Genomic DNA, 27,304 nt, shown 5'->3' on the forward strand with positions numbered 1-27,304 from the left:
TATATATCACTTCAGAAAGGGAAAAGTTTGAACTATAAATTATTCATAAAGCACACATGTAAGTAGAGGGGGCCAGATTGCGTGCTAAAGATGGTGTTGCATATGCTGTAATGTTCTACTGTCATAAAGTCTGAACCTCTCTGCACCAGATCAGTTTTCCCAACTGTGAGTGTTCTTATGGATTGAATTGCATCCCCCCAAATGATATGCTCAAGTCCTAACTCTCATCCTGAAGGTAGTCCTATTTGGAAATAGGATCTTTGAAGATGTTATTAGTTAAAATGAAGCCAAACTGGATTAATCAATATAACTGGTGTTCTTATGAGTAGGGGAACTTTAGACAGAGACAGATAGAGAAGATGGCTATGTGGTGGTCCTAGAGATTGAGTTATGCCACAAGGTATCCATGAAACACAGACTTCAGGGCAAGTATGGTCCTGCTGACACCGTGATTCTTATTTCAAGCCTGTAGAAATGTGAGAGGATAAATGTCTGTTGTTTAAGCTACCCAGTTTGTGGCACTTCATTATGCAGTCCTAAGAAACTAAGATACATATTGATGGGTAGTAGCATGATACAGTGAAGGCTATAGTTATCACATGTTTTTAGTCACTGTGCCAGTTTAGATATATTATGTTCCCCCAGAAAAAGCCATGATTTTTTAAACCAATCTCATGGGATATTGGGATTAGTTTGTTTCTGTGGAGATGTGACCCACCCAACTGTGAATGACACATTTAGTTAGGATGTGACCCCTGATTGAATGTTTCCATGGAGGTGTGGCCCCACCCATTCAGAGTGGGCCTTGATTAGTTCACTGGAGTCTTATAAAGGGGCTCACAAACAGAAGGACTTCAGAGCAGCTGCAGCTAAGAGAGGACAAAATGCCCCAAGAGCAACATTTTGGAGAACACCATTTTGAAACGCAACCTGGGAGCAAATGGACCCATCAGCCACGTGTCTTCTGAGCTAACAGAAGTTTTCCGGATGCCAATGGCCATCCTTCAGTGAAGAAACCTTTTGTTGATGCCTTACCTTGGACATTTTATGGCCTGAAGTCTGTAGCTGTGTAACCAAATAAACCCCCTCTTTATAAAAGCCAATCCATTTCTGGTATTTTGCATAATGGCAGCACTAGCAAACCAGAACAGTCACCAATAGTTCTGACCCATTCTTTAGCAGAATGATTATTGCACACCTTCTGAAGAATATAGTTTAAGTGCATATATCTATTTAAAGATATGTAAGGTATTGCTGTTTATAAATATAAATTTCACACCCCTCCCCCTACTCCCAAGAATACAGCACACTTGTATTAGTTAGCTAATCACTAATTCTCACCCTGGACAGAAAACTACTTTTAGGAGGCATGATCAGAATCTCAGTGTGGCAAATGTTTCTCCTAACACAAAGTGATTCTTAAACAACTCTTAGGGCTCATCTCCCTCCTTCTTCATTGCTAATTTCTTGGTAGCAAAACACCAGTTAATACTCAAGTTTTTTACAATATACAGCATCACCTTTTGAATTATTTCCCCTTTTCTCAAAAGAGACCATTACCTAGCTATTGCTATGTAACACATTACCCCAAAATTCAGTGGCATAAAAACAATAAATATTTGTTATCTCACTCAGTTTCTGTGTGTCAGGATTTGGGGAGAAGATTCACTGGATGGTGCAGGCTCCTGGGGATCTCTCATGAGGTTTAGTCATCTTGAAGGCTTGCTTGGAGCCAGAGGATCCACTTCCAAGGAGGCTCATTCACATGAGTGGTAAGCTAGTGCTGGCTCTTGGTAAGAGGCCTCAGTTCCTCCCTATGTGGACCTTCGCATGTGGACCTCCCCATAGGTCTGCTTGAGTGCCCTTACAACTTGCTAGCTGCCCCCAGACTGAGTGATCCAAGAGAGATGGCATGATTGCCTGGCCCCAGAATTCATACTCTGTTATTACTGCAATACCCTACTGGTTAACTAGGTTAATCCTACTAGAGTGTGTGTGTGGGGGGTGTGTTTGCATGTGTATGCGTGCTAAATAAGAACGTGAGTCACTAGGGCCATCTTGGAGACTGGCTACCACACCCAGTATCATGCAGGTTCACAAACTCTACCTCTCACATTTATCCCCATCAGCCCACTTTCTCTGTTACAACCCTAATTCAGGCCTGAGTTAAATTAACGTATTAGATATTTTACTTAAAGCACCTAATGTAGAACCTGATAGCATTGAGACCTAGCACTCAGTAGTTGCCATTATTATTCACTTAGTTGTCTGTTATAGGACTTAGGCTTGACCTCAACAGCCATGTCTGCACTTGAATGTTGGTATTCATGATGACAATTTGGACTTGGGATAGGGTTCCTCAAACCAGCAGAGGCAAACAAAGTAACACATGAAGGAGCCAATGAACTTCTCTGCTTCCTTCCCTTATTTGTCATCAAGGTGCACCCAGGTTAGTGGTCAATGCAATCACTGTAGAGCGAGAAGTCTTTGGGATTGGGTTTCAGGAAGTCAGGACTATGGATTCACTGCCTTCCTATACGTAGGCTGGGAGAGAGACCACATCACCACTCAAGTGTTCTATTTCTTTCTGCATCAGTCCCATAGCATAATCAGTCGATTATGACCTACCCCATTACAACCACCCTGAAATGTCCTCTTTGCTTCCTTCTCATTTTGTTTCCTTTAATTGGAGTACATTTCCCTCATGTTCAAATTCTACCTATTTGCTCAATTTCCCCCATTTTCTGTAATGCTTTTCCTGTTCCTTCCTGCTGTGAAAGGGACCTCATTATCTCCTGAACTCCCATGGCATTTGAGCTGTAATGCTCTGACGGGATTTGTCATTGTCAACTTTGTACTGGAATTATTTGTGTATATTTCTGATGTTCCCTATTATACTGAGTTGCATAAAAACAGACTTTTTGTCTAATTCATTTTATATCCCCCAAATCACCTAGCAGTAACTTGCATGCAGCAGGCTCTTAATAGATATTTTTTGGACTAAATGAGAATATTCACCAATGAATATTTGTAAAGATATAGCCCCTGCCCCAATATAGATCTTTGTATTTGCGTGCCATTTAGGCATGTAAAAAGATGGACATGCATCATAGAATGTTTCATAGAAAATATTAAATCAATTAAGCAAATAAAAAGATTTTTTATATCAATGAAAAGGATTTCAATACTCTTCTTTTTTATAATTGTGCCTGATAAGAAAATCTGGAGACTTGGTTTCTAGTTGTGAGACTTCCAACTTTGATACACAAGTCCATATCCTCATATGTACATAGAAAAAGCAGTAGAAAACACAGGCTTAAAACTATTCTTTTTTGTTATTGTTTGCCCTTTACTTTGAACTGACAAGCCACAATTTGCCTAAAGATGGCAAATCAGAGTATAAAGTCTCTTAAGGTTCCTCAATTTTTATCAACATAAAGGCAAAATGTAGCTAATTGGAACACATTTTATGTTAAGAATGGTTTAAAATCAAACATAAAGGAATTAAAAGTATAAGTTAAGTTCTGATTGTAACCTGTTTGGCTTATTTCCTGTAATGCTTTGTGAATTAATGCATCAACAAATGTTTGTATTCATCCGTCAGTCAGTTAGCAACTACTTAGAGATGAAACATGCGATACTCCTATGTGCCAACCCTCTCCTAGATGTGTGATGGAAAGATAAAATGGGTATATAAGGCTCAACTGCCCTCATGAAGTTTACTATATACCTTAGATATGGCATTTATATGAGTAACTAGTAATGAAATTAAAGTTCTTTAAGAGAGGTAAAGCAAAGAGTTATGGAAGTTCAGAATAATGAGAGATCATCTTGATGAAAAAATGAGGCATTTTGAGCTGAGCCAAAAGTGGTAAAAAGGGAATTTTAACAGTTGGAGATTGTCAGCTGGAAAATTCCAATGATGACTATAGGTTCAGAGGCATATAGTGCAGCAATGATCGTGTAACAGTTTAACTCATCTGGAGAATGGAGGATTTATAGAGGAACAAATTAGTTCAGGTGCTGTAGAAGGCAACAGAATAAGAATTGAGAAAATACCATTCTGATTGTCATTTAGAGGATAACTGTTGACCTTGGGAGGCAGTGAAGATGTCAAGTGGAGACTGTAGGGATTGATGATATGAAAGAGCCATATGATAAGGCTATTTTGCAAAGAAGCAAAGTTGAGGCTTTTAGAAGTTTTTAAAACAAGGGAACTTTGTAGGCAGAGTTTAGTGCCTAAAGAGGGTGAGATTGAAGCTGGAAGAGATAAACTGATGGTGTGAGGTCTGGGAAAAGGTGGGATCAAGAACATCTCTAGAGGACTTGATATTAGAAAGTGTTTTAGTCTGAAGCTATTAAGTACCCCAGAAAAGGCCATGCTCTTTTAATCCATTCCTGTGGGTGCAGACCTATTGTGGGTGGGACTTTTTGACTAGATTATTTCAATTGAGATGTGACCTACCCCATTCAAGGTGGGTCTTAATTCCCTTACTCGAGTCCTTTAAGAGAGAATAAAGAACACACAGAGATAAAAGCCCAGAGAGCTCAGAGAAGCCTGAGAGATGCTGAGAGACAAGGACACACCCACAGAAGCTGAGAGAGGGAGCCACTGAAGCCAGAAACTGAAAGCAGCAAAACGCAGGAGAGAAGGACCAGCAGATGCTGCCCATGTGCTTTCCCATGTGACAGAGGTGTCCCAGATGTCAGCAGCCTTCTTCAGAGAAGGTATTCTCCTGCTGATGCCTTAATTTGGACATTTTCATGGCCTTAGAACTGCAAATTCATAAGTTAATAAATCCTATGGGATAAGCTAACTCATTTCTGGTATATTGTAGTCTGACAGCTTTAGCAAACCGAAACAGAGTTGAGGAATCAAACAGACATTTCTTCCTCTGTCTCAGGAGGAAGAAGATGGTGACTGAAAGTTTTGAGAAAGAGGAAGAAAATGGAGAAAACTCAAAACTAGATAGCATTTTTATCAGTTCACCTGGAGGCTAGTTAGAATTTGGGAGATTGAGAGAGTGAAGATGATTTGTAACAAATATGAAATATACAATAGGCAACTAACTGAACAGTTGAGGATAGATGACATCAATTTGCCTTGGAGCCAATCAGTCTCGTTTCCTGACTTTTTCTAGCACCCTGTTGCAATAAGGAAAGGGGTATCCTGATTACTGACTAGCAAGGGAATTTTAGCAGACTATGTGAAACAGGTAACAAATTCCAAGTGACTTGAAACCATTATTCAAAATATTTGTTCAAAAGCTAATGGTCTTCTTTTAGCATGTTTCCTTAAGCTCTTATGCTTCACAGCTAGTCATTTCACACATTTTTAGCTAAATAGAACCAGACAAAAGTACTATCATTATCAGGTTAAAACAACAACAACTTTATGTGTTTTATTTAGCTGGTAAGCAGTTTCATTATATGTAAACAAGCCACCTTAGTGGGAATAAAAAAATTAACCTATATTTTCTTAAATTATGATGTTCTTTTTGCTCTAGGTCTTAGATTATGAGAAATATGGTAGCCTCAACCATTCACTTACTCAGCATTTATTCATCATGCGAGTGATACTACTGAGTGCCAGGTAACATGCTAGAGCCAGGGAGAAAGAGGAGGAAATCCAAACCAAATCCATGCAATACTTAATTCCTGGGAGTTTGCAGTCTGACTTTTTTCATCATATTGAAAAATATAATGAAAATATATTTTTATATATAAAAATGTACATACTGCATGAACAAATATTAAATAAAATGGACTTCTTAAGTTTTAAAAGTTTTCCTTTGACAGGTGTTTAGGAAAGATAAAAATCAACATTCGGTTCAAATCTATTGTGAGTCTAAATGGGGCTAAAAACATATATAATTATCAACTAGTGACAGAAACTTCCTTTTGCTGATAGACCCTCAAAACCTTATTCTTTTAAAGCTATGTTGATTTGATGTTTATTGTTTGGAATTATTTCCATAAATTCTTTCACTGATGCTTTGTGAAATGACTGTGAGTTAAGGAAAAGCTGGGAGTTGGTTCGTAGTATGTGGGTGGGAAATTGGAAACATGGTCACATCTTTTAGGCACTGGTTCTGTAAGCCAATTTCATTAGTAGAATGAGTGACTTCAAGTAGCCATTTTCCAATGCAATGCTAATGAGAACTTGACAGCCAAGATCCACATTAAGATACGAACAGTCTTCTTGGCCTTGAGATATCTTAAAACAGCTAAATCTTGTCTGAGGAAGGTAATAGAAAGCTCCCCTATGGACAGTTGAATTTTTAGAGGAAATTGCTATCTTCAAAATGAATATTTCCTTTACTGAGAAAAGGAAATTGCGGCAAAGTTAAGATAATAACCTCTTACCTAAATTTTAAAGTTGGTTGATGTTTGCCAGCTGAAATTAGAGCTTTATTAATAATTAGGACAATTGAAGGAGATTTGCACAAATAATTAAGATATTTATTAACACTAGTATTCAAAGTGCTTCTCAGGCATGAAAAATAAATAACATTTTAGGTAATAAATGGGCAGATTTCTGGCAGATATCCACTGTACTTTATGTCTGAATCACAGTTGAAGAAACAATTATCTGAAATTACCAGAAAGCTCAAATAATTTCTTAGAACTCAATTGAAAAACTAGGATATAAATGTAATGTTCTGTGTCTTGCATAACTTATTTAGGTGAAAGAAAAAAATTAGTTTATTTTGGAACTGTTTCTTGAGGAATTTTTTTTTTCATTTTTCTCTTCCTTTATTGCTTTTTTGATGAAAATATACGTCAGGTTCAAAATAGAGACATTGACGTTTTAAGGAAAAAAATAATCGTGTAAAAATTCTTAAATATAGCTAGCTAAGTTAGATGGCTTTCAGATTATACAATGTTTTAATATTAAAAATAAATGTATGCAATTTAGACTTTTCTTATTTATAAATGAAATATTTATCTCTTGATGTGGTTTGAAAAAAAAGTTTAATTTTCTGTCATGGTCTATAAAAAGATGAAATGGAATATGTTGAGGTTTTCTTAATAGTCATCAAAAGAACAGGCACACGGTGGCTTTCTATGCTGACTGAATTAGGCCTTTTAAAAGGTAGACTTCAATAACTATTATCAGACCCGGAATTTTCATGTATGAGTTTTCAATGTCAAATAGCACTTAACTATTTTCATCATTGTTTCTATGAGATATATTTAGCTAATTATGTGTAGATCCACTATGGTCATGTAGCCTAATATTTCTTGTTTTGAGCATATTTTGTTATAGGAAGGAGAGGAACAACCAGAAGAGAAGATGAGTTATGAGTTCAGAAGTTGTTCTGAACATCTTCCTTAGAAAATGTAACTTACTGAGAATGTGCCTGTGTTAGGCAGTCTCTAAGACGGCCCCCAGCGATCCCTGCTCCTGCCACTCATGCTTCCCCTGGAGTGTGGGCTGGACTTTATTACTCCTTTCCAATGAATGGAATATGACAGAAAGGATGTGATGCCCCTCTGGAGAGAAGGACATAAAAAGACAGTGACTTTATTTTGGGCCTGCTCTTGAGCTCTCTTTGTGATCTCTCCTGCAATGGTAAGCAAGCTGCCGTGTGGTGGGCAGCTCTCGCAGGTGGCATGGCAAGGAACTAAGACCCTAGTCCAACAGCTTTCCAGAAACTGAGGACTTCAATCCAACGGTCCTCAAGGAAGTGAAGCTTCTAATAACCACATGAGTGAACAGGGAAGTGGTTCCCTCAGCCCCAGTTGAGCACTGCAATCTCACAGGACACTCAGTTAAATATGAATTTCAGATAAAGAATAATGTTTTTAGTATAAAGAACTATACTAACTAAACTATGAGACATACTTATGGTAAAAACTTATTTATTGTTTATTTGAATTTCAAATATAACTTGGTATCTTATATTTTATCTGACAAATCTAGGCATGAAATACCTTGAGCCAGAGGCACTCAGGCAAGCCATGCTCAGATTCTTAGCCCACAGAAATTGTGAGATAGCAAACATTTACCGTTTTAAACCACAAAATGTGGGGTAATTTTTTATGCAGCAATATATAACTAATATACCACCTAATAAGAAGAGGGTTCATAGTTTGACTAAGTTGATTGACATATTTTTGTTTTTGTTTTTTATTGGTCTTTCAAATGGAGAACCAATGATTATGGTTTTACTTGGTCAGTCTTTCTAATGTACAGTTTATTATTCTGGAGATGGGAGAGAGATACAATTTACATTTCCACACTATTGACTAAAATTTAACCTCTAAAATCTAACTTTTATAGCCCTATTAGTGTGGTATTTGGAAGCCATTATATACTAGCTTTAATCTTTTTGAAATTTTTGAATTTCAAATTCTTGAGATTTTAATATTTCGCCCCTTTAAAGAATTGGTGGTCAAAAAAGTTAATAGAATAGCACCTAGATTAGGTTTGTTGGCACCAGCCATTTAGAAGCAAATAAAAATTATTTGCATACAACTTTTTAAATGATATGGATATTTTATACTTACAATCTCTTGGCTGAAACCAAAGATTTCATACTATGTGTAAGGCAGTTGACATTTTCTATATGTTATACAGGTTCAACAGATGAGCAACATATTTGAATCTTCTCTTTTTCCTCCCTCCATATCCAACCATTCACTACATCCAGTTATGCCATTCTTTGCAACATTTCTCAAACTCTTCCCTTCTTTTCTCTTCTGCTTTCTTCCTTCCTCCCATATGAGGCCTCTGTCATTTCTGCCTGTTCCACTACCATAGTCTACCAACTGTTCCCCTGCCCTTACCATACTAGAGAATCCGTCTTTCTAAAAAATTTCAATCATCGTGCCACTCCTATTCTCCAAGAGCTCCAGTAGTTTTTCCATAATCCAGAGAATGGACAATAAACTACTTGAACTGGAAGTAAAGTCTTCCAATAATGGGGGTCTAACCATTTTTTTCCCATATTATCATATTCCATTATATTGCATTACCAAAATCATGCACTGGTACACTAGTTGTTGAAGATGCTCCACACCTGATGCTCAGTCACCAGTGTTAGCAGGTCTTGATGTTCTGTTAACTAGAATTAGGTTTGACTGCAGGTAACAAAGACCTGAACAGTAGTGCCTTAACCAAATATGGAATTCAATAGTCTCAGTTACATAAATTAGAGAATAGGCAATTAATATAGGCAGAACAGCTTTATGGTACCCAAATGGGCTTCCAAGATGTTTATGATCCAAGATGGCTGTCATAGCTCCAGCTATTACTCCCACTTCCAAAGTTGCTGTGAGGAGACAAAGGCAGAGAAGGCATATCCTATTCCCATAAGGACATTTCAGATTTTCTGCCTATTTCTCATAGAGCCATGCTACACCTAGCTGTAAGAAATGTTGGGGATTGCAATCCTTTTAGCTGGAAGGCAATGTTCCCAGTCAAAAATTTATGACATTAAAAAGATATGATGTATCCCACAGATCAGTACAACAAATATAGATAAGTACACGATATACTTCTAAGGTATGGCCCTAGTACACAGTTGACAATGGAATGGTATACAGGGAAAAAAAAGATAGGATGTGTAAAATTGACACTGAGTGCCATGATTGTTTATTTATTTAATGCCTTTATCTTAAAATCAATCTCACTATAGATTTTAAAAATCTGTTGTCATTGAGGCAAAGAAATGTAGTTGAAGCAATGAACTGCAGGAAGGGTAACCCTCCATGAATGTGTCTGTGTGTATTTGACAACCTTTTAACTATATTGCAGAAGGAAAAGTTTAGAAAACACAACTTATCCAATAAATGGTCTTGTAAAGTCAGAGGATGAAATACACTAAAGGCTAAACCAAGAATAAAGTAAATCCTGCTATAAGTGTTCAGGCAAACAGCATTTGAACTCAGTGTTGAGTTGACTATTATTAAATTAAATTTCAAATTAATGTAAGAGCAGGGTATAATTCCCATTGATAAGAAATATAAGCTCTTAGAAAGGCATATGTCTTATATACTGATGCTATGAAGTCCTAGAAAAAAGCTTTTATTTAAAATGCCTAAATATGATTTAATAATCATATACTCAGGCAAAAAAATACTTTCACCTAATATATCATAAAGTTAACTTAGCACCAGCCAAATAAGCAAGTAATTTCTGATCCTTGGCTTGACTCTTGGTACAGTACATTAGGAATTTGGTCAGAACTTTGGATAGGATTTGTTCTGAAGGTTAAAAGATGACTGTAATTTTTAAACCCTGATAAAGTAATAAAGTTCCATTTTATTATCTATCAAGTAAATTAGTGAAAAGAAGACATGAAAACCTCTCTAAAACATAACATCGCATCCTTATTGCACTGTTGTATGTTTCCCAAGTTAACTTTCAAGAATTGTTATGGCTCAGAATAATTCCATTCTGTGTTGTATTGTTGTAAAGCCTATTATCATTTTTTTTAACATGAACAGTGAACACTTTAATCTACAACATACTATCAACCTACACATAAGAACAATAACTCTGCCTGGAAATTTTATCTGAATCTTAGTTGTACCCTAAGAAATGATCGCCATAAACTTACAACCACCCTACTGCAAAATGTGTAAGTCACATTCCCAATATTTCTCTTGCTTAGATTGAAAATTACTGAAAACACTTAGGCCATGGTACATAGAAAAGTAAATCTGAAAACTGTTATTGTCATCTACAAAATACTGAAAATAATATCCATGAGATTCCAGTTCTTTTTCAGAGATGGACAGCAAGCTGGTTAAGTTTATGCTTAAGACATTTATCTTTGCTTGACCAGAAGCTTCAGCGGCTACTATACCAGTTGGCTAGTCTAAACTCTCATGTTAAATATGAACATTTTCCCAATAATACTCTTAACTCACATCTCATTTATCTCTTTCCTTAAAAACTGCATAGACTTTTTTAAAAAATTTAAAAATCTGCAATAAGCTACAAGGTTTACTAAGATCAGAGGTATCCTGGTTAACATACAAAATGCTATGGCCAGAGGAAAAGCAAGCATTATTAAATACAAATGCAATCCTTACCAACACAAATTGAAACCTTTTTTCTTCATTAAAAAAATAGTCAAAAAAAGGTGTCATTCGTGTGATTGTGAAGACCTTATGGATCACACCCCCTTTATCTAGTGTATGGATGAGTAGAAAAATGGGGATAAAAACTAAAGGACAAATGGGGTGGGATGGGGGGATGATTTGGGTGTTCTTTTTTCACTTTTATTTTTTATTCTTGTTCTGGTTCTTTCTGATGTAAGGAAAACGTTCAGAGATAGATTGTGGTGATGAACGCATAACTATGTTATCATACTGTGGACAGTTGATTGTATACCGTGGATGACTGTATGGTGTGTGAATGTATTTCAATAAAACTGAATTTAATTAAAAAAAAAAAAGGTGTCATTCTATAAAGATTTATTGTTTCCAAATCACAGTGAAAGGAACTTGAGTAATTTACCGATTTTGTTTTCTACTGTGTGCCTTAGAGATACCGCACTAAAAATTGGTATCTGATGCAATAGAAGATACTGTAGTGACAGTACTGAGGTTGATTGTTACAGACATATTAAACTCTTTGAGTTTGGTTACATCTCAATTATATAGAACATTGGTCCAGTAACATAAAAATAGAGAAGAGCAGCTGGAAATTTATCTCATTCAATGTTCAGAGATAAAAGGGTGAACCACTCTTTCCATAATTTTCTGCACATAAGTCCCTTTTCATTTTGCAATCTGATGGCAATTAAATTCTGGCATTGTTGCAAGCTATTGTCTGAAGGGGATACTGAAGGCCATCACTACACAGCACACCACAACGTAAGGACTCTTGTTCACCAATTCTGGCAACTTCCAAAAAATGCTCAACAGTGCAGTTTTATCTTTGTCCAGGAGGCTGGGTGCCAAGGATCGGATATAAGTACAGGTACATATAAGCTGCAAGACTATAGTCAACAGTCTCTGAAAATTGAAAATGGAAGACATAGTAAGGCCAGCAAAGCTGCAGCCACACCCTCCATAACCTTCTTAAGAGTGGTTTTCCACCGCTGATTACCACATACCAGTTTGTTCTTTGAAATGCTCTGCAGCCTAATAATCTGCAAAAATGCAGTATTTTTCTAGCTGTACTTCATCATGCTCATATAATATGTCTTTAACCTGCTTTATCTGTGTAGATACAACATTCCTTCTCATAATGTAAAGTCAGTTCCTTATGTCTTTGGTTTAATGTCTACTACAGAAGATTTTATCACTCATCCACTTCTCTGATATTTATGCTGTGGGAGTACGTATATTAGAAAGGGTTACTTCATCATCAAGAATGACAATGAGGACAATGTTTCTTGAGCACCTCTTCCAGGGTAATCTCTTAGGCTAATGTGATTCTTGGCTAGTCTGATTCTTGCCACAGTGAATATTTGAGAATGGTGTTAATAAAGTGGCTATAGTCTAGACAGTGGTGTGCGTAAACAGTCCAAATCTCCTTAAAAAGAAAAGTAACATGGTGCCTTAAATTCAAAACTATGTGTTCAGTTTGTAGGCATGCAAGTGTCATGTCATTTCTCATTGATGAAAACATACACATGACTTTCTTTCATTGTTTCTTTATGCTGCCTTTCAGTTTATAAATATATATTACTTAGGTATCTTCTTTTAGCAGTGTTAATTTCTGTTTTGGGGTTGCAAGACATTCTTTCTTTACTGGCTATAGTAGGATATCCTTGGTTTAGCCTGCCATGTGACTTCAGCTTTCCTTACTTTTAACCATGCCCACTAATGTGTGACATTTCAAAGCAACCCATGATTCATGGCATTTTTTCTTTGCCTAAAGTTTTCTCAAGGAGTTTTTATGGTTTCTATGGTTGATGAAATGGATAAAACTTTCTTCAGGACTGAAAATATATTTTAATACTGATTTCTAGTTTTTTGATGAAACTTTAAAATGGCTTTGTGAACTATATTATACAAAAAAAAAAGAATTATTAAGCAAGCTAACGGGAAAAATTGTCTCTTTCTTTAAAATGACTTTCTCTTTCTTGAAAATTTCTGAGACCTGATTATTTTTGTCAGCAAACATGCTAATTTTATATGTGTCTATTTGTACATTTATGTGTGCATATAATATATGTACGCATATTATATTGAGTTATCCATGCTGTCGCATGTACTTTCACAGCTATTTTGTTGCAAAGGGTTTGAAAATGTAGGTTGTTTGCTCCCTAAAATGCAAGCCCTGGATTAAGAGCTAGGAGAACTTCCTAAATGTAAGTCCCTGATGAAGTTCCCTAACTATTCTCATTTAAAAATATAGGAAATCATATCCATCCTCACTTTTGTTCGTATTAGCTCATAGATTGGAAAATTCATTGACAAAGTGTAACTTTCCATGAAATTTAGGTGTGATGTATATATGCCTTTTGAAAAAGCAAAATAAAGGTCCAGTGGCAAAGAGGGAAAGAACTACACTTATTAAGCACTCACTTGTGCAGGCTTAGGGCTAGTGAGGGGTTTACATTAGTTATCTCAGATAATCTTTAAAATTATGTATTACATTTCAATTTCTGTGTAACAAATTTCTACAAATTTAGTATCTTAAAATAACACCCATTTCTAATCTCACAGTTTCTGTAGGTGAGAGTCTGGGCACAGTATAACTGGGTTCTCTGCTCAGGGTCCCACAAGGCCTCAATTAAGATGTCGACTGGACTGTGTTCCGATCTGGGACTTGAGTCCTCTTCTGTCTCATTCAGGATGTTGCTAAATGCAATTCCTTGTGGCCATTTCCTAGCTGACGTCTACTTCCAGTTTCTAGAAGCTTCCTGCATTCCTTGCCATGTGATCCCCTTTATTTTCAAATCCCAGAACTTCTTGCATGTCAGATATTCCCCATGCCCTTCAAACCCTGTGCTTTGAATAATTCTAACTTCCTCCTCTGCCACCAACCGAATAAAACTCTTTACTTTTAAAGGGCTCAGGTGATCAGCTTAAATCCACCCGGATAATCTCCCTATATTAAGGTCAAATGATTAGTAACTTTAATTATATCTGCAAAATCCCTTTTTTCATATAATGTAGCATAATCATGGGTATGACACCAGGGACACAGGTCATGGGGCCATTTTAGAATTCTGCCTACCATAAACTACCAAATGAGGACTAATATATTATTTTATACATAAAAAAACTGAGGCTTACAAATGTTTCATAAAGTGCATAAGAATACACAGCTGAGAACTGGCAGAGACTATATTGCATTTTAAAGTATTAAAACTATATGTCAACAAAATCTGTTTCCTTATTTTTACACTTGACTAAAACAACATAGAAAGTGAATTTAATTTTTATATTTAATCTCCTATATATAAATATATGTAAACTTTTATATTTAAACTTAAATCATACCAAAAATTATGAAAAAACCAAGATGTAACACTAATTATTCTTTCATTCATTAACGTATAAATAATTTGAGCAATTTCTGCATTTCAGTATCGTGTTAACTCAAGAGAATAAAATAGTAAAAAGGCAGTTTCTTGGCTCTCAAAGGATAGGAGAAAATATACAGATAGATGACGGACAGACAGCACTTGTGGTAACTGCAATAAAGACAATCAATTGGGTATGCTGGTTTATTATATTGCAGATATAAATTAGATCTGAGATGTCACATAATTTGAGGCCTAAAGGAGTAAAAGGAACTGGCTATGGAAGAAACAAGGGCCAAATGTAGGAAAGGCAAGTTTTAAGGAACTGAAAGAAAGTTAGAGGGTCTTGTTTTAGTTTCCCAGCTGCTGAAACAAGTACCACACAACAGGTATTTTTTTCGCTCGCTGTTTGAGAAGCTAGAAGGCTTGTTTCCTCCCAGGAGTCGGTATCTTCTGGCTGGCCGGCAGTCTTCAGGGTTCCCTGGTTTTTCTGTCACATGGAAGTGTACATGCAGTTATCTCTCCTTTCTCTTCCAGGTCCCCCAGCTCCTGTCCACTCGCCATGGCTTCTCTTTCTGTGTCCAACTTCCTTTGCCTATGTGGACTTAAACCATACTGGATTAAGGCCCATCCTCATTCAGTGTGGCCCACATTAGCTAATAACATCTTCAAAGGACCTAGTTACAGTTGGGTTCATGCCCATAGTATGAGGGGTTGGGACATGAACACACACTTTTGGGGGGACATGATTCAATCCCCAACAGGCCTGAGAAGTGTTCTTCAAAGGCAAGAGTTAAGAAACAGAAGTGATAAATAGGGACCATGTCAGTGGACCTCTCTGATCATGATAAGAAATCATGGCTTCTTTCTTTGTGGCCAGTTTAGATATCACACATAAAGCATGTGTACTTGTATATGCAGTGATTAGTAATGTCTTCTCCCTAAGTATTTCAGTGCTTATAATAGTGGCAGTGGTAGCATTAGCTGAACATTTATCAAAATGTAAGCAATGTTTTCATGTAAATATTAAAAATATAATTTTGCTAATTTTAAGCCCCACTTAAAAAATTAACCTGGTATATAGAGCATGATCTACCTCAAGAAACGAAATTGCAATAAACTTGGCCTTTGGGAAATTGTTCTTTGAAGCCATTAATCAGTCAGCTGAAGGAAAGACCAAACGTTTGAGACAGAAAGAAATTAAGATTTCAAAAGTCTGGAAAAATCTTGGTTAGTCCCAAAATAAGAACTTCTAAAATTTATAGCATCATATAGCTGGTCAGTTTCAAATAATCATACATCATTCATGATTACAAGTGATATTGTAAGAAACTTGTGACTTCCTCATATAAAAAATAGAAATGCTACCAGCATCACAGGTGCCCTCCACCTTTCCTTAATCCGTAGTTGTTGATTTCCCCTTGACTTAGACCAACACTTCACTTGCTCTTACATTTTTGGATGACATGCTATTGCCTCCATAGGCACTGTATAGTGGAAAAGAGAAAGATACATTTTTTTACTTTTATGTCTAAACATGACTCTAAGGACTATGGAACTACATAGAAATTCACCTACAGAAATAAAAATTAATTAAAACTTTTATACAGAGACCTATTTAATAATATTATAAACATCCTCACCCCAAAGCCTTTCCAGAATTGATCTGACTCCTTGACCCGTGTTTCTTTTTAGGTGTTTCTGGTTTGGGTAAATACATTGCTACCCACTCAGCAAGACATAAATTTACCCAATCAGTTGCCAAGCCCAGTCCTTGTACTTACTAAATACCTCAGAATCCTCCATTTTTCTCCGTCCCATTGCCAACACCTTGCTTAGTACTTGCAGTTTCTCTTGACTGTTGCTATAGCTACTACAGTCTTCTATCCCTCATCCACCATTTCTCCAGTCTCTAATTAAAACTCCACTCTGCTAAAGTGATATTATAAAAACACCCATCTCATCGTATCACACTCCTCCTTAAAATACATTACCCTTAGGAAAAAGTAAAAAAAAAAAAAAAAAAAAAAAAATTCCTGATTATGACTTCAGGGCCCTAGAGGAATTTGACCCCTTGCTTACTCTTGAGTTTAACCTTAAGATACCCTACCCTCACTCTCCACCTTAGCCATTCTTGAATTATCCTGTTTCCCTCACCAGCTGGGCTTTCCTGACTCAGGGCTTTCAAACATGCTGCTTTGTCTGTAATGCCCTCATCTCTGCCCCCTCTTCTCCTCACCCATCTTAACTTTTTTTTTGTTTTTGCAGAGTGTGGATCTCAATTTAAACATCACTTATTTTTTTGTTTTGTTCTGTTTTGTTTTAAATACAGTTTTATTAAGATTTATTCACATACGCTATAATCATCCATAGTGTACAATCAACTATTTACAGTACCAACATATAGTTGTGCATTCATCACCAGAATTAACTGTTCAACATTTTCCTTACTCCAAAAAACATTAAAAAAGAACACCCAAAACATCCCATACCCTTTACCACTCCCATTATTTATATACTTTTGTCTTTATTTTCTTACTCATCTGCCCATACACTGGATAAAGGGAGTGTCAGTCACAAGGTTTTCACAATCATATGGTCACATGATAAAAGGTATGTAGTTTTACAATCATCAATAAGAATCAAGTCTACTGGATTACAGTTCAACAGATTCAAGTATTTCCTTCTAGCTATTCTAATACACTAGAAACAAAAATTTCCACTCTAGAATGACTTCTCTACTCTATTTGAAATCTCTTGAACACTGACACTTCATTTTGTTTCATTTTTTTCCCCTCTTTGGTCAAGAAGGCATTCTCAATCCCATGATGCCAGGGCCAGGCTCATCCCTGGGGGTCATGTCCCACATCAGGGAGAATTATACCCCTGAGAGTCATGCCTCATGTAGGGGGGAGGGTAGTGAGTTAATTTGCAGTTTGAGAGAGAGAGGCCACATCTGAACAACAAAAGATCACCTTCCCATTAACCACTAATCTCTTCTCCAGTTCCCATCTTTATACCTTCCTTTATCAGTGTGTACTTCTGGTATCATTTTGCATGGCTGTACCTTATATGTCAATTTTAATTTGGTGTCTGTCTTTCCAGCTAGACTATAAGCCCTATATTTACCACTGTATCTTCAGTTTCTATTATGTTGCCTGGCACAAATCAGGGGATCAATGAACTTTACTGATGGACTGATTGAATCTAAGAAAAGATAAAATAAATAAAGCATGGTGGAAGGAATATTGACTAGGGAGTTAAGGAATTACTGTGAAAGGTGGATTCTAGGACTGGCTTAATGGTGAAATACATGATATATGGACCTCAATTAACCCATGTGAAAATGAGGCAGAGTACCATATAAGGTAGTACATGCTTAGTAAACATTCTTGTGTTGAAAGTCGAATTAGTTGGGTTCTAAGATCATTACCAGCCATATTACATAGCACACCATTGCCAGAATCACACCCATAAGTGGAGAGAGCACAGACTGATGCTGTCTTGGTGTATCTCTCCATGAGATGATGTTCAGAACTTAACTTTGGTGTTAGACTCTAACCTGAAATAAAAAAAACTGAAGTATCATTGAATAATACAAGGGAATTATGTTAATAATTACATAGCTGATTTTGTGCATAATCATGTTTCATGTTCTATCATTTATATATTATATATAATATAATATATATATTATCAATTGTTACAAATTGAATTGTAAGATGTGATCTTGGTCATCTTCTTTTATGTGCTTTTCCTATGACACTATACTTCCATATGCAGATTTTAAAAACTATATTTTTAAAGTCATAGGTATCTAAATCTTCCACAGATGAAGGCCAAAAACAAGAGGGTAGAAAAATTAGAGTGAAGGGAGAAACAACCTGAGTAACAAGAAATCATTACCAGCAATGAAAACAGATATCTGTGCCTTGGTGTGAAATCCTGTCAGTAATATATGTAGCCATCTATTTGCCTGGATCGGTGTAGGCAAAATGCTAACTTAACTTGCAATTAATGGCCTTGTGTCCTTTTGTACAATAGAAATTTAATTTCTTTAATTTTAGGAAGATAACACAAATACACAAATGTACCTGTGGTAGGTCGAATTATGTACCCCACCAAACACATGTTCTTAATCTCAATCTGCTTTCTTGTGGGTGTAAATCCATCATAAATAGAATCTCTGTTTTAAAAACTTGTTATTTTAAAATATTTTCAAGCTTACAGGACAGTTATAAAAATAATACAAACCTCATAGAGAGAACTCCAGCATACCCCTATATCCTCTCCCCAGTAGATATCCAAAACCACTAATTTTAACATTTTGCTACATTTTCCATATCATTCTATCCATCTATCTAGCCACCTTTCTGTATATCTATCTATCTATCTATCTATCTATCTATCCGTTTTATGAACACTTGACTGTAGATTGTATATGTTATGCTCCTTGAACACTTAATACTGCCATATACGTTTCCTAAGAACAAGACTATTCACTTGTGTAAACCACCTTAAGCACAGTTACCAAGTTCAAGAAATTTAGCATTGATGTAAAGCTTATAGTCTATATTCAAATTTTTTCATAGGCCTAATAATGTCCCTATGAGCCTTTTCTTCTCCCTTGCTGGATTCCATCCAGGATCATGAATTGCATTTAATTGTCATTGTCTCTTTAGTTGTCCATTTTTTTTTATATTGTGGGAACATAAATACAACGTAAACTTTCCCGTCTCAACCACTCCGAAGCGTACCATTCAATGAGATTGATCACATTCACAATAATGTGGTACCCTCACCATTTTCCAGTACTAAAATTCTTCCATCTCTCCAAACAGGAACTATACACCCATGGTTCATTCTTTCTTTTTCTCCTATCCCCTGTCTCTGGCAACCTGTACTCAAATTTCTGTTTCTATGAGTTTGCATATTATGAGGTATCTATTTTATAGTTACTATGGGGCTTATATTTAACATCCTAAATCTTTAACATTTTTATTTGCTTTGTGTGCTGGTTTGGACATATTATGTCCCCCAGAAAAGTCATGTTCTTTAATGCAATCTTGTGGGAGCAGACTTATTAGCCTTTTGATTAGGGTAGAAACTTTTGATTGAGTGTTTTCACGGCAATGTGACTCACCCAACTGCAGATAAGATGGTTTGATTAGATTATTTCCATGACGGTATGACCTCTCCCATTCAGGATGGGTCTTGATTGGTTCACTAGAGTACTTAAGAAAGTTCAAGAGCCAGCACAGAGGCTGATGCTTGGAGACACTTGGAGATGCATACAGAAAGATGTTTGGAGATGCTAAAGCTAAGAAATGAAGTCCAGAGTTTTCCTCAGAGAAGCTATGAGAGGAACCCCAGATGCTTAGAGAGAAATGCCCTGGGAGAAAGAAGCAAGGATGCCCAGGATCTTTGATACTAACTTGACTTCAATAATATACACAAGCTATGTTCCTATTCACCTATGTACCCTTCCCTATGTAGTTATTGTCACAAATTGCATGTTTATATATTATGAGTCTAAAACCACTGAGTTATCATTACATTTTATGCACATGAGCTTTTAAATCCTGTAGGAAGTAAAAAGTCAATTTACTAACCAAAAATACAATAGTGCTGGCATTTACATTTACCCATATCATTACCCACACTGAAGATCTTTATTTTTTCAAGCAGCTTCATTCTGTTCTGTTATGTTTCCTTTCAACCTGCAGAACCCTCTTTAGCATTTCTCATAGAGCAGGTCTCATGGTGATAAACTCCCTCAAAATTTTGTTTATCTGGGAATTTTAATCTTTTCCTCATTTCTGAAAGACAGTTTTTCTGGATATAAATTCTTGGTGACAATTTTTTACTTACAGCACTTTAAATATGTTGTCCCTCTGCCTTCCTACCTCCATGGTTTCTGATAAGAAATCAGCACTTAATCTTATTGAGGCTCCCTTGTGTGTGACATGTTGCTTCTTTCTTGCAGCTTTCAAAATTGTCTCTTTATCTTTGGCATTCAACAATTTGATTAATAGTGTGCTGCAGCATGGGTATATTTGGGTATATCTGGTTTGGAGTTTGTTGAGGGTCTTGGAAGTGTCTATTCATGTCTTTCATTAAATTTGAAAAGTGTTAACCATTATTTCTTTGAATATTCTCTCTGACCCTTTTTCTCTTTCTTCTCCTGGGACTCCCACAATGCATATGCTGGTACATTAGATGGTGCCCCATGGGTTCCTCAGGCTCCGTTCACTTTTCTTCACTCTTTCTCCTTTCTGTTCTTAAGATGGAATGATTTCCACTGTTTTATCTTCAAGTTCTCTGATTCTTTCCTCTACCAGCTCCAATCTGCTGTTGAACCCATCCAGGAAATTTTAAATTTCTGTTACTGTGGTCTTCAGTGCTGTTTGGTTTCTTTTCATAATTTTCATTTCTCTATTGATATTCTCTTTGTGTTCATCTATTGTTTTCCTGATTTTCTTTAGTTCTTTGTCTATGCTTTCCTTTAGCTCTTTGAACAAATTTATGATAATTTTAAAAAAGCCTCTCTCTGATATGTCCCAGGTCTGATCCTTCTCATTGATGGTTTCTAATGCCTAAATCTTCTCTTCTGGGACCATCATTTCCTGTTTCTTTGTATGCTTTATCTTTTATTGAAACATGGGCTTTTTGATATTTTAATGTCCTATTGCTGGAATTTAGACCATGGTGTCTGTTCCTTAAGTTTGTATCCAGCTATTACAGAGATTTCATTGAGTGTCAGCAGATAGCAAAAAGAAGAAGAAGGAGGAGGAAGAGGAGAAAGAGGAGGAGGAGGAGAAAAAAGAGGGGGAAGAAGAAGAGGAGGAGGAAGAAGAGGAGGAGGGGAGAAATAAACACCTTTCCCTGTCTTTGCAAGTTGACCTCTGTGAGTGCTCTGCTTCAAGGATCATCCATATAATGAGTTTAGAGAATAGCTCCAGGCCAAAGAATAGGGACATCACTGATCCTATCTGTGCGTGTTCTTATCTTGGGTATGCACATGTGGGCCAAGGAATTTGCCCATTTACACTGTTCCAAATGCCCCTCTTCTTTAGGAAACAGTTTCCTAATGGTCTTGGGCACTGTGCTGCATGTCCTACAGCCAGTATTCCCTTACCTCAGGCAACACTACTTGAATGTTCACCCACAGTGATCTACAGGGGGCTTGGTGGACCATCTTCTACACACAGGGCAAGTTTGGGGATGGCGATTCCCTCAGGCCACCACCATACAGACTGAGCCAGGCATGCATGCCCCAGTATTTGCCTAAGCTTTATGCTGTTTCCTGTGGAACCAGGATGAAGGATCTTCATTGGAAGAGTAGAATAGCTCCACACCAATAAGTGAGGGGATGTGGGGATGGGGGTGGACAGCCAGGGCACCACAAGATCCTAGAGCTTTTATGTGGGTTTTTTCTTGATTTGGTGCTTGCTCTATTACTACAGTCCTTAAACTGTTTTTTGGAACTTTGAGAAGGATGTTCCTGCCAGTCCTTACTGGTTGTTTAAAGCTTCTGTTAGGGGACAGAGCCCTGATGCCTCTCACTCCACTATCTTGAACCTAGGATCTCTTGGCAAAACTGAATGAGGTTGGAACTTAATAGGATTACTAAAGTCCTTTATAAGCAGAAGAAATTCAGAGCTCATAGGACCTAGAAGCCAGAAGTCAATGGCACCTGGAAGAGAAAGGAAAGGATATCACCAGGTGATGGGAAAGCCAAGGAACCCAAGGATTGCTAGCCAGACAGAATGCTACTGACCCAGGGAGGAATCAAGTCCTCTAGCCTCTGAGGCAATAAATTCTTACTGTTAAACCAACTTATTGTGTGGTATTTGTCTTAGCAGGCTAGAAAACTAAGACAGTACCCATGACAAAGTAAACCTGGGGCTAACACACATAAATATATGTCAGAGTGAGAGAAAGGACCACTTAGATTGGAAACAAGGAATATTTGAAGTATATTTTCAGCTTGCTTATAGAATTTGCACGTTACATTGTCTATGGCACTGAACCTTTCCTTTTTACTAAATTGCTTTGCAAAAGCATTTAAAAAGCGTTTAACCTTTCTTTGTTTCATTTTCTAATGTTAGAAAAAGAGATTTTAACACTTGATTCTACCTCCAGGAAGCTTGAAAATGTTAATGGGAGAGCATTTTAAAAAAAAAAAAAAAAAAAGATCTCTCAACTCCTTAGAGACAAACCAAATATTAACTGTTCTATAATCTTATAATTCTCTACTCTGAAACTATGCTGCTGGTTTCTTCCTTAATATATATTTTAGAAACACTTAAAAGTTATTTAAGATGTATTTATATCATTTCCTTGTGGAAAATGACAGTATTTTCAAGATATTAGTTATATGGAAAAACTTACCTCATATCATAGACCAAAGTAATTGTGATTATTTCTTTAAATGTGTTTCACTTAAGAAAATGTAAGGTTTATGGCAGGCCTTTAAATTAATGCTTAAAATAAATGTTGACATTTTACAGTTGAATTAGTATATAAAAATATACAGCGAACTAAAGAGAATAAAGAATATATTATTATTAATAATAACTAAATTCAGTAATGTGTCTAGGTGGGGAATAATATAGAAGAAATTCAGCCAATCGCTAAGGAAAAGACCATCAATTCAATATAAAATTGGAGAAAGGTATATGTAGACAATTCACGGAAGAATAATAATTGACCAATAAATACATAAAAAGTTTTATAACCGCATAGTAATCAGAGAAATAATTTATAGCCAGAAATTTCCATTTTTAATCAAAAGATTGGCAAACCGAGAAAAGGTGGGTGATATCTAGCTTTGATGAGGGTATGTGTGGCAGCATCTCATAAGGTAAAATGTCCATGCTTTCTCACCTGGCAGGTCATCTTTAAAGAATCCCTCCTACAGAAATATGTCTACAAATGCACAAATACTTATATACAAGGCTATTTACTGCAATGGTGTTTGAAATAGGAAAAAAAAAGTAGGAAACACTTTAAATGCCCATCAACAAGAAAATAATTAAAATATGAAACATCCATACTGGGAAATACTCTACAGTCCTTAGAAATGAGCTATATATGCTCCTATTAAAAGCATTAATCAGAAAAGCAAGCTGCAGAATGTAATCAGATATATTATGTGAACCCATTTATACATTGAAAAAAATGCCAATTACAAAAACATTTGAGTAGTCAAACAGATGCATTAAAAAATCATTGTAAGGATAAACATCCAACTATTAACAGGAATTGATGTTGACTTGGGTGGGGGAGGTTACTGCTAAAGGTACTTTTGTTCCTTTTTTTTGCTTATACCTCTATTTTTTAAAAACATTTTTTAAAATGAGAATTAAGTCATATATTATTAGTGTAATTTAAGAACAAATAAAAGGCTACTGGTCCAATAGCTGATTAAGTGTGTAACATTTGCAATAGCACTAGTAATGAAGAAGAACAAAACAAAATAACCAAATATTTCCACCAGACTTGTTAATCTGCTTTCACTGCACAAGATCAACCCATAGTTGTATCTAAATGGGCTGACTAGTTTATAAACAAAAGGGGAATAATTCTTTCAAGTTAGTAAGAGAACCATGGAACCATATTCTTTCCCCAATGGGTTTCTTATAAAAACCAGTTAATGTATTCAGTCCTTAAAGTGTGATTAGAACAAATCATTTGTGTCAATAAACCAAAGATTATTAAACAGTTCTTGTGAATTGCTTGCTTATTTAAAATGACCACAAGAATTATTCAGAAGTCAGAAACATAATTGTTGAAAAATTAATTTAATTCACCACAACTGAAAAAATATTAAGCCCTTATAGAAAACAAAGATGAAATATAAATGGAATGGGGTGCTTCTTCATTTACGGGATTTGAATGTCATGACTGAAAAAACAATTTAAGGAAACATTTTTTTCTTAAATCTATTTTGTATCTGAATCTACCAAATGTACTCTTTGCATTAATGAAATTAAATCTGGCCATAATTTCATAAGGAATGGTCAACTATGCTCCTAACTCCATCAAATGATTTGCACCATCTACGCCTATGAGGTAGTTGTGAATATCAGTTATGCAAAAAGAGAAATTTTAAGTTCTTCCCTCATAGATCTAATCTAGGAAAATCATAGAGAAGTTTTCATAGCACAGTAGAAAGATATAATAGGATCAATTCTATGGACCATTAAATAAATGGAGTGTAACAGCCATAAAAATGTATGGTTGTCTGCATGCTTAGGAATTTCAATGAATCAAGATTTTTTTTTAATAATCAAGCAAAGATTCCATAGATGCATTTTCTGAGCCCATTGATATATATATGTATGTATATGTATATATAATATATATACATGCAAAACATATATATGTATTTGCATATGTATATATGCATGTCTATTTGTGATTGTTTATTTTTATTTGTTTGTTATTGTAATTTTGTGATCTGTTGGGAGACTATATGTTTATATAAAAAATATATATACCTCAGATGCTAGATAATGAAGAGCTCTCCTAGGGTGACCAACCACCTGGTTTGCCAGGATTGAAGGGTTTTCAGGGATGGGGTAATTTCACTACTAAACCCTGTAATGCCCTGGCAAACTAAGAGAGTTGGCCGTCCTATCTTTCCCTGGTTTTTCCTTACCTTTTGCTACCCATTTAAGATTGCTGCTGCTGCTGCTATTAAAAATGTGATGGTAAGGCCTTGAATCATTCCATACATGAACATTAAATCCTTAATTCTCTTTATTTTGCCTGAATGCTCATATATCAGATACCACGTATATGCATCACAATTACAGCAGATATTGTAAAGTGGCTTATCACTTTGATTTTCATGATTTATTAACATCATCCAGGTACATTGAAGTGCTCTTGCCCTAAAATGGGAGTGTCTGTGGGCTATACAAATTAGTAGAGTTCCAGGGTATGTATTTTGCCCTGATAATATTTGAAAAGTTTGTGGGTCGGGAGTCTCCACCCAATCAGGTAGCCAAAGAGATATCTAAACATTGCTAATTTTTATCATAATGTAAAGTTTTGGTATGTATGTAAAGAAACTAGAATTGTTGAGGGAAAAATTGTTTTCTGTTCCTGTATCAAATATCTTTTGCAAATGAATGAGCTCTTCAAAGGAAATACATACCACAGAACAGACCACTGCTTTGGTTGGATGTTTTGTGTCAGCATTGCCTGAAGGAAATACTGCAGCTTCCATAGCTCCTCATGATAGCTTGTTTTATTCATTATAATAGTAAGCAGAACCTCGTTTGGTTTATTTATTTCTCAGAGTAAGCCCAAAGCATGTAAGGAGATGAAACATAAATTAATAAATGTGATTGGTTGTTAGGTTGCATTATAGTTGCATTAAAATAAATGAATATTATTTATTGTTTTATTTTAAAATACATTTATCAAAGGCAAAGCCAGTTCTGACAGAGGGAGTATACATGAGTTAAGTGCTAGATAATGTTGAAATCTGGGAAGTGTTAATCTAGGTTTCAGAAATTAATAATCTGGCTATTGACAAATGATTCCAGAAGTGCTTTGAAAGATACATGTGGCCTAGATATATTTCTATGCCTGGAGTACTTTGCTGGAAATGTAGAAAAAATGGAAAGTGCTTATGTCTATAAAACTGTCTTGAAATTTACCTTTTGAATCTGCAATAGAATAGATTTTTTCCCTCTAAGCAATAAAAGATTTATTTGCTCAAGTAAGTGGAACTCTGAAGGTATATCAGTCTTTAAGGTTAACTTAATCCAGTGGCTCCTGTTCTTATTCTCTGCCATTCTCTCAGCTGTGATCTTTGTATGTGTTGGTTTCATTCACAAGTTGCTCACCTCCAGGTATCAAAATGCCCACAGTAGAACCTACAGAGAAATCATGTGTTCCAGGTTCTCAAGCAGTAGCTCTGAGATTTACCTGATTGCACCACTAGGTCAAGGACTACTCTTGAACCTGACTATAGTCAGGATTTGGGGACAGGGGCAGCATCTTCCAAAGTACCTGGGTCAGAGAGTATACCAAAATGAAAATAAGTATTGCTAGGATAGGGTAAAAAAAGGAATAGACAGGCAACCAACAATGTCCTCTAAATCATCTCTTCTGTTTGTTACCAGCCACCTCCACGGAGGGTATTGGGGTATTATTTAGCATGGCAAAAGCCAAGGAAGGTGGAATAGCAATAGGAAGGTATGTGAGTGTAGAGGCAGAGCAGAAGGAGTGTCGAAGGAGAGATGGATTTCTGTTTAATCCCAACTTGAATGTCACCCACCTCCTTTCTCTGGGAGCCCCAGACAATAGGACTATATGTTTGATATATTTGTATTTATTTACTCTTTAATTTTACCTACTTAGCAATAAATTGGCTAGGATAGGCTAATTGCTCTAGAGAACAAATCCAAAATTTTAGTGGCTTGACAGTAAAGTTTCTTTCCTATTCATATCACCATTCAGTAAAGGCCAGATGACCTTTCTCTGAGCAGTGATACAGGGATCCAGCCTCCATCAATCTTGTGGAGACACCATCTTCAACATATGACAGAAAGGAAAATGTAAGGATTGTGTGTGGGAGATTTTTATGGGCCAAGCTGGGAAAAGAAATATCAATGTCATTTACATTCTGTTAGCCAGAAATCAGGCTCACAGTTCCTTTGTGTGCAAAGAAGGCTGGAAAATGTGGTTAAATGAGTATCTAAGAACAAGGAGAAAACAAATAAGGGTAAGCACTAACAATCTGCCACAAATAGCTACAATGTATTATTTCAGAAAATCGTGGCTCTCCGGGCCATCTGAATTCAGAATCTGAATTGAAAAATATAAAGGCAAAGTGAGGAAAATTA

At 36.1% G+C, this 27,304-nt stretch overlaps 2 protein-coding genes across 2 annotated transcripts in view; one reads left to right on the top strand and one right to left on the bottom strand.

Moving 5' to 3' along the window:
- The window catches only part of FAM155A (family with sequence similarity 155 member A), a 658,250-nt gene that overhangs the window by 550,303 nt on the left and 80,643 nt on the right, over nt 1–27,304 (top strand). The window lies entirely within an intron of this gene.
- On the bottom strand, nt 11,782–11,997 carry LOC119507356 (protein kish-A-like). The gene has a single exon (XM_037800532.1). The coding sequence runs from the start codon at nt 11,995–11,997 to the stop codon at nt 11,782–11,784; it is 216 nt and encodes a 71-aa protein (XP_037656460.1).

Source organism: Choloepus didactylus, chromosome 12 (genome assembly GCF_015220235.1).
Source record: "Choloepus didactylus isolate mChoDid1 chromosome 12, mChoDid1.pri, whole genome shotgun sequence".
Taxonomy (NCBI): Eukaryota; Metazoa; Chordata; class Mammalia; order Pilosa; family Megalonychidae; genus Choloepus; species Choloepus didactylus.

Bases quoted from the DNA above. Each gene is read 5' to 3' on its own strand.
- LOC119507356 (XM_037800532.1), bottom strand. From the start codon at position 11,997: ATGTCTTCCATTTTCAATTTTCAGAGACTGTTGACTATAGTCTTGCAG.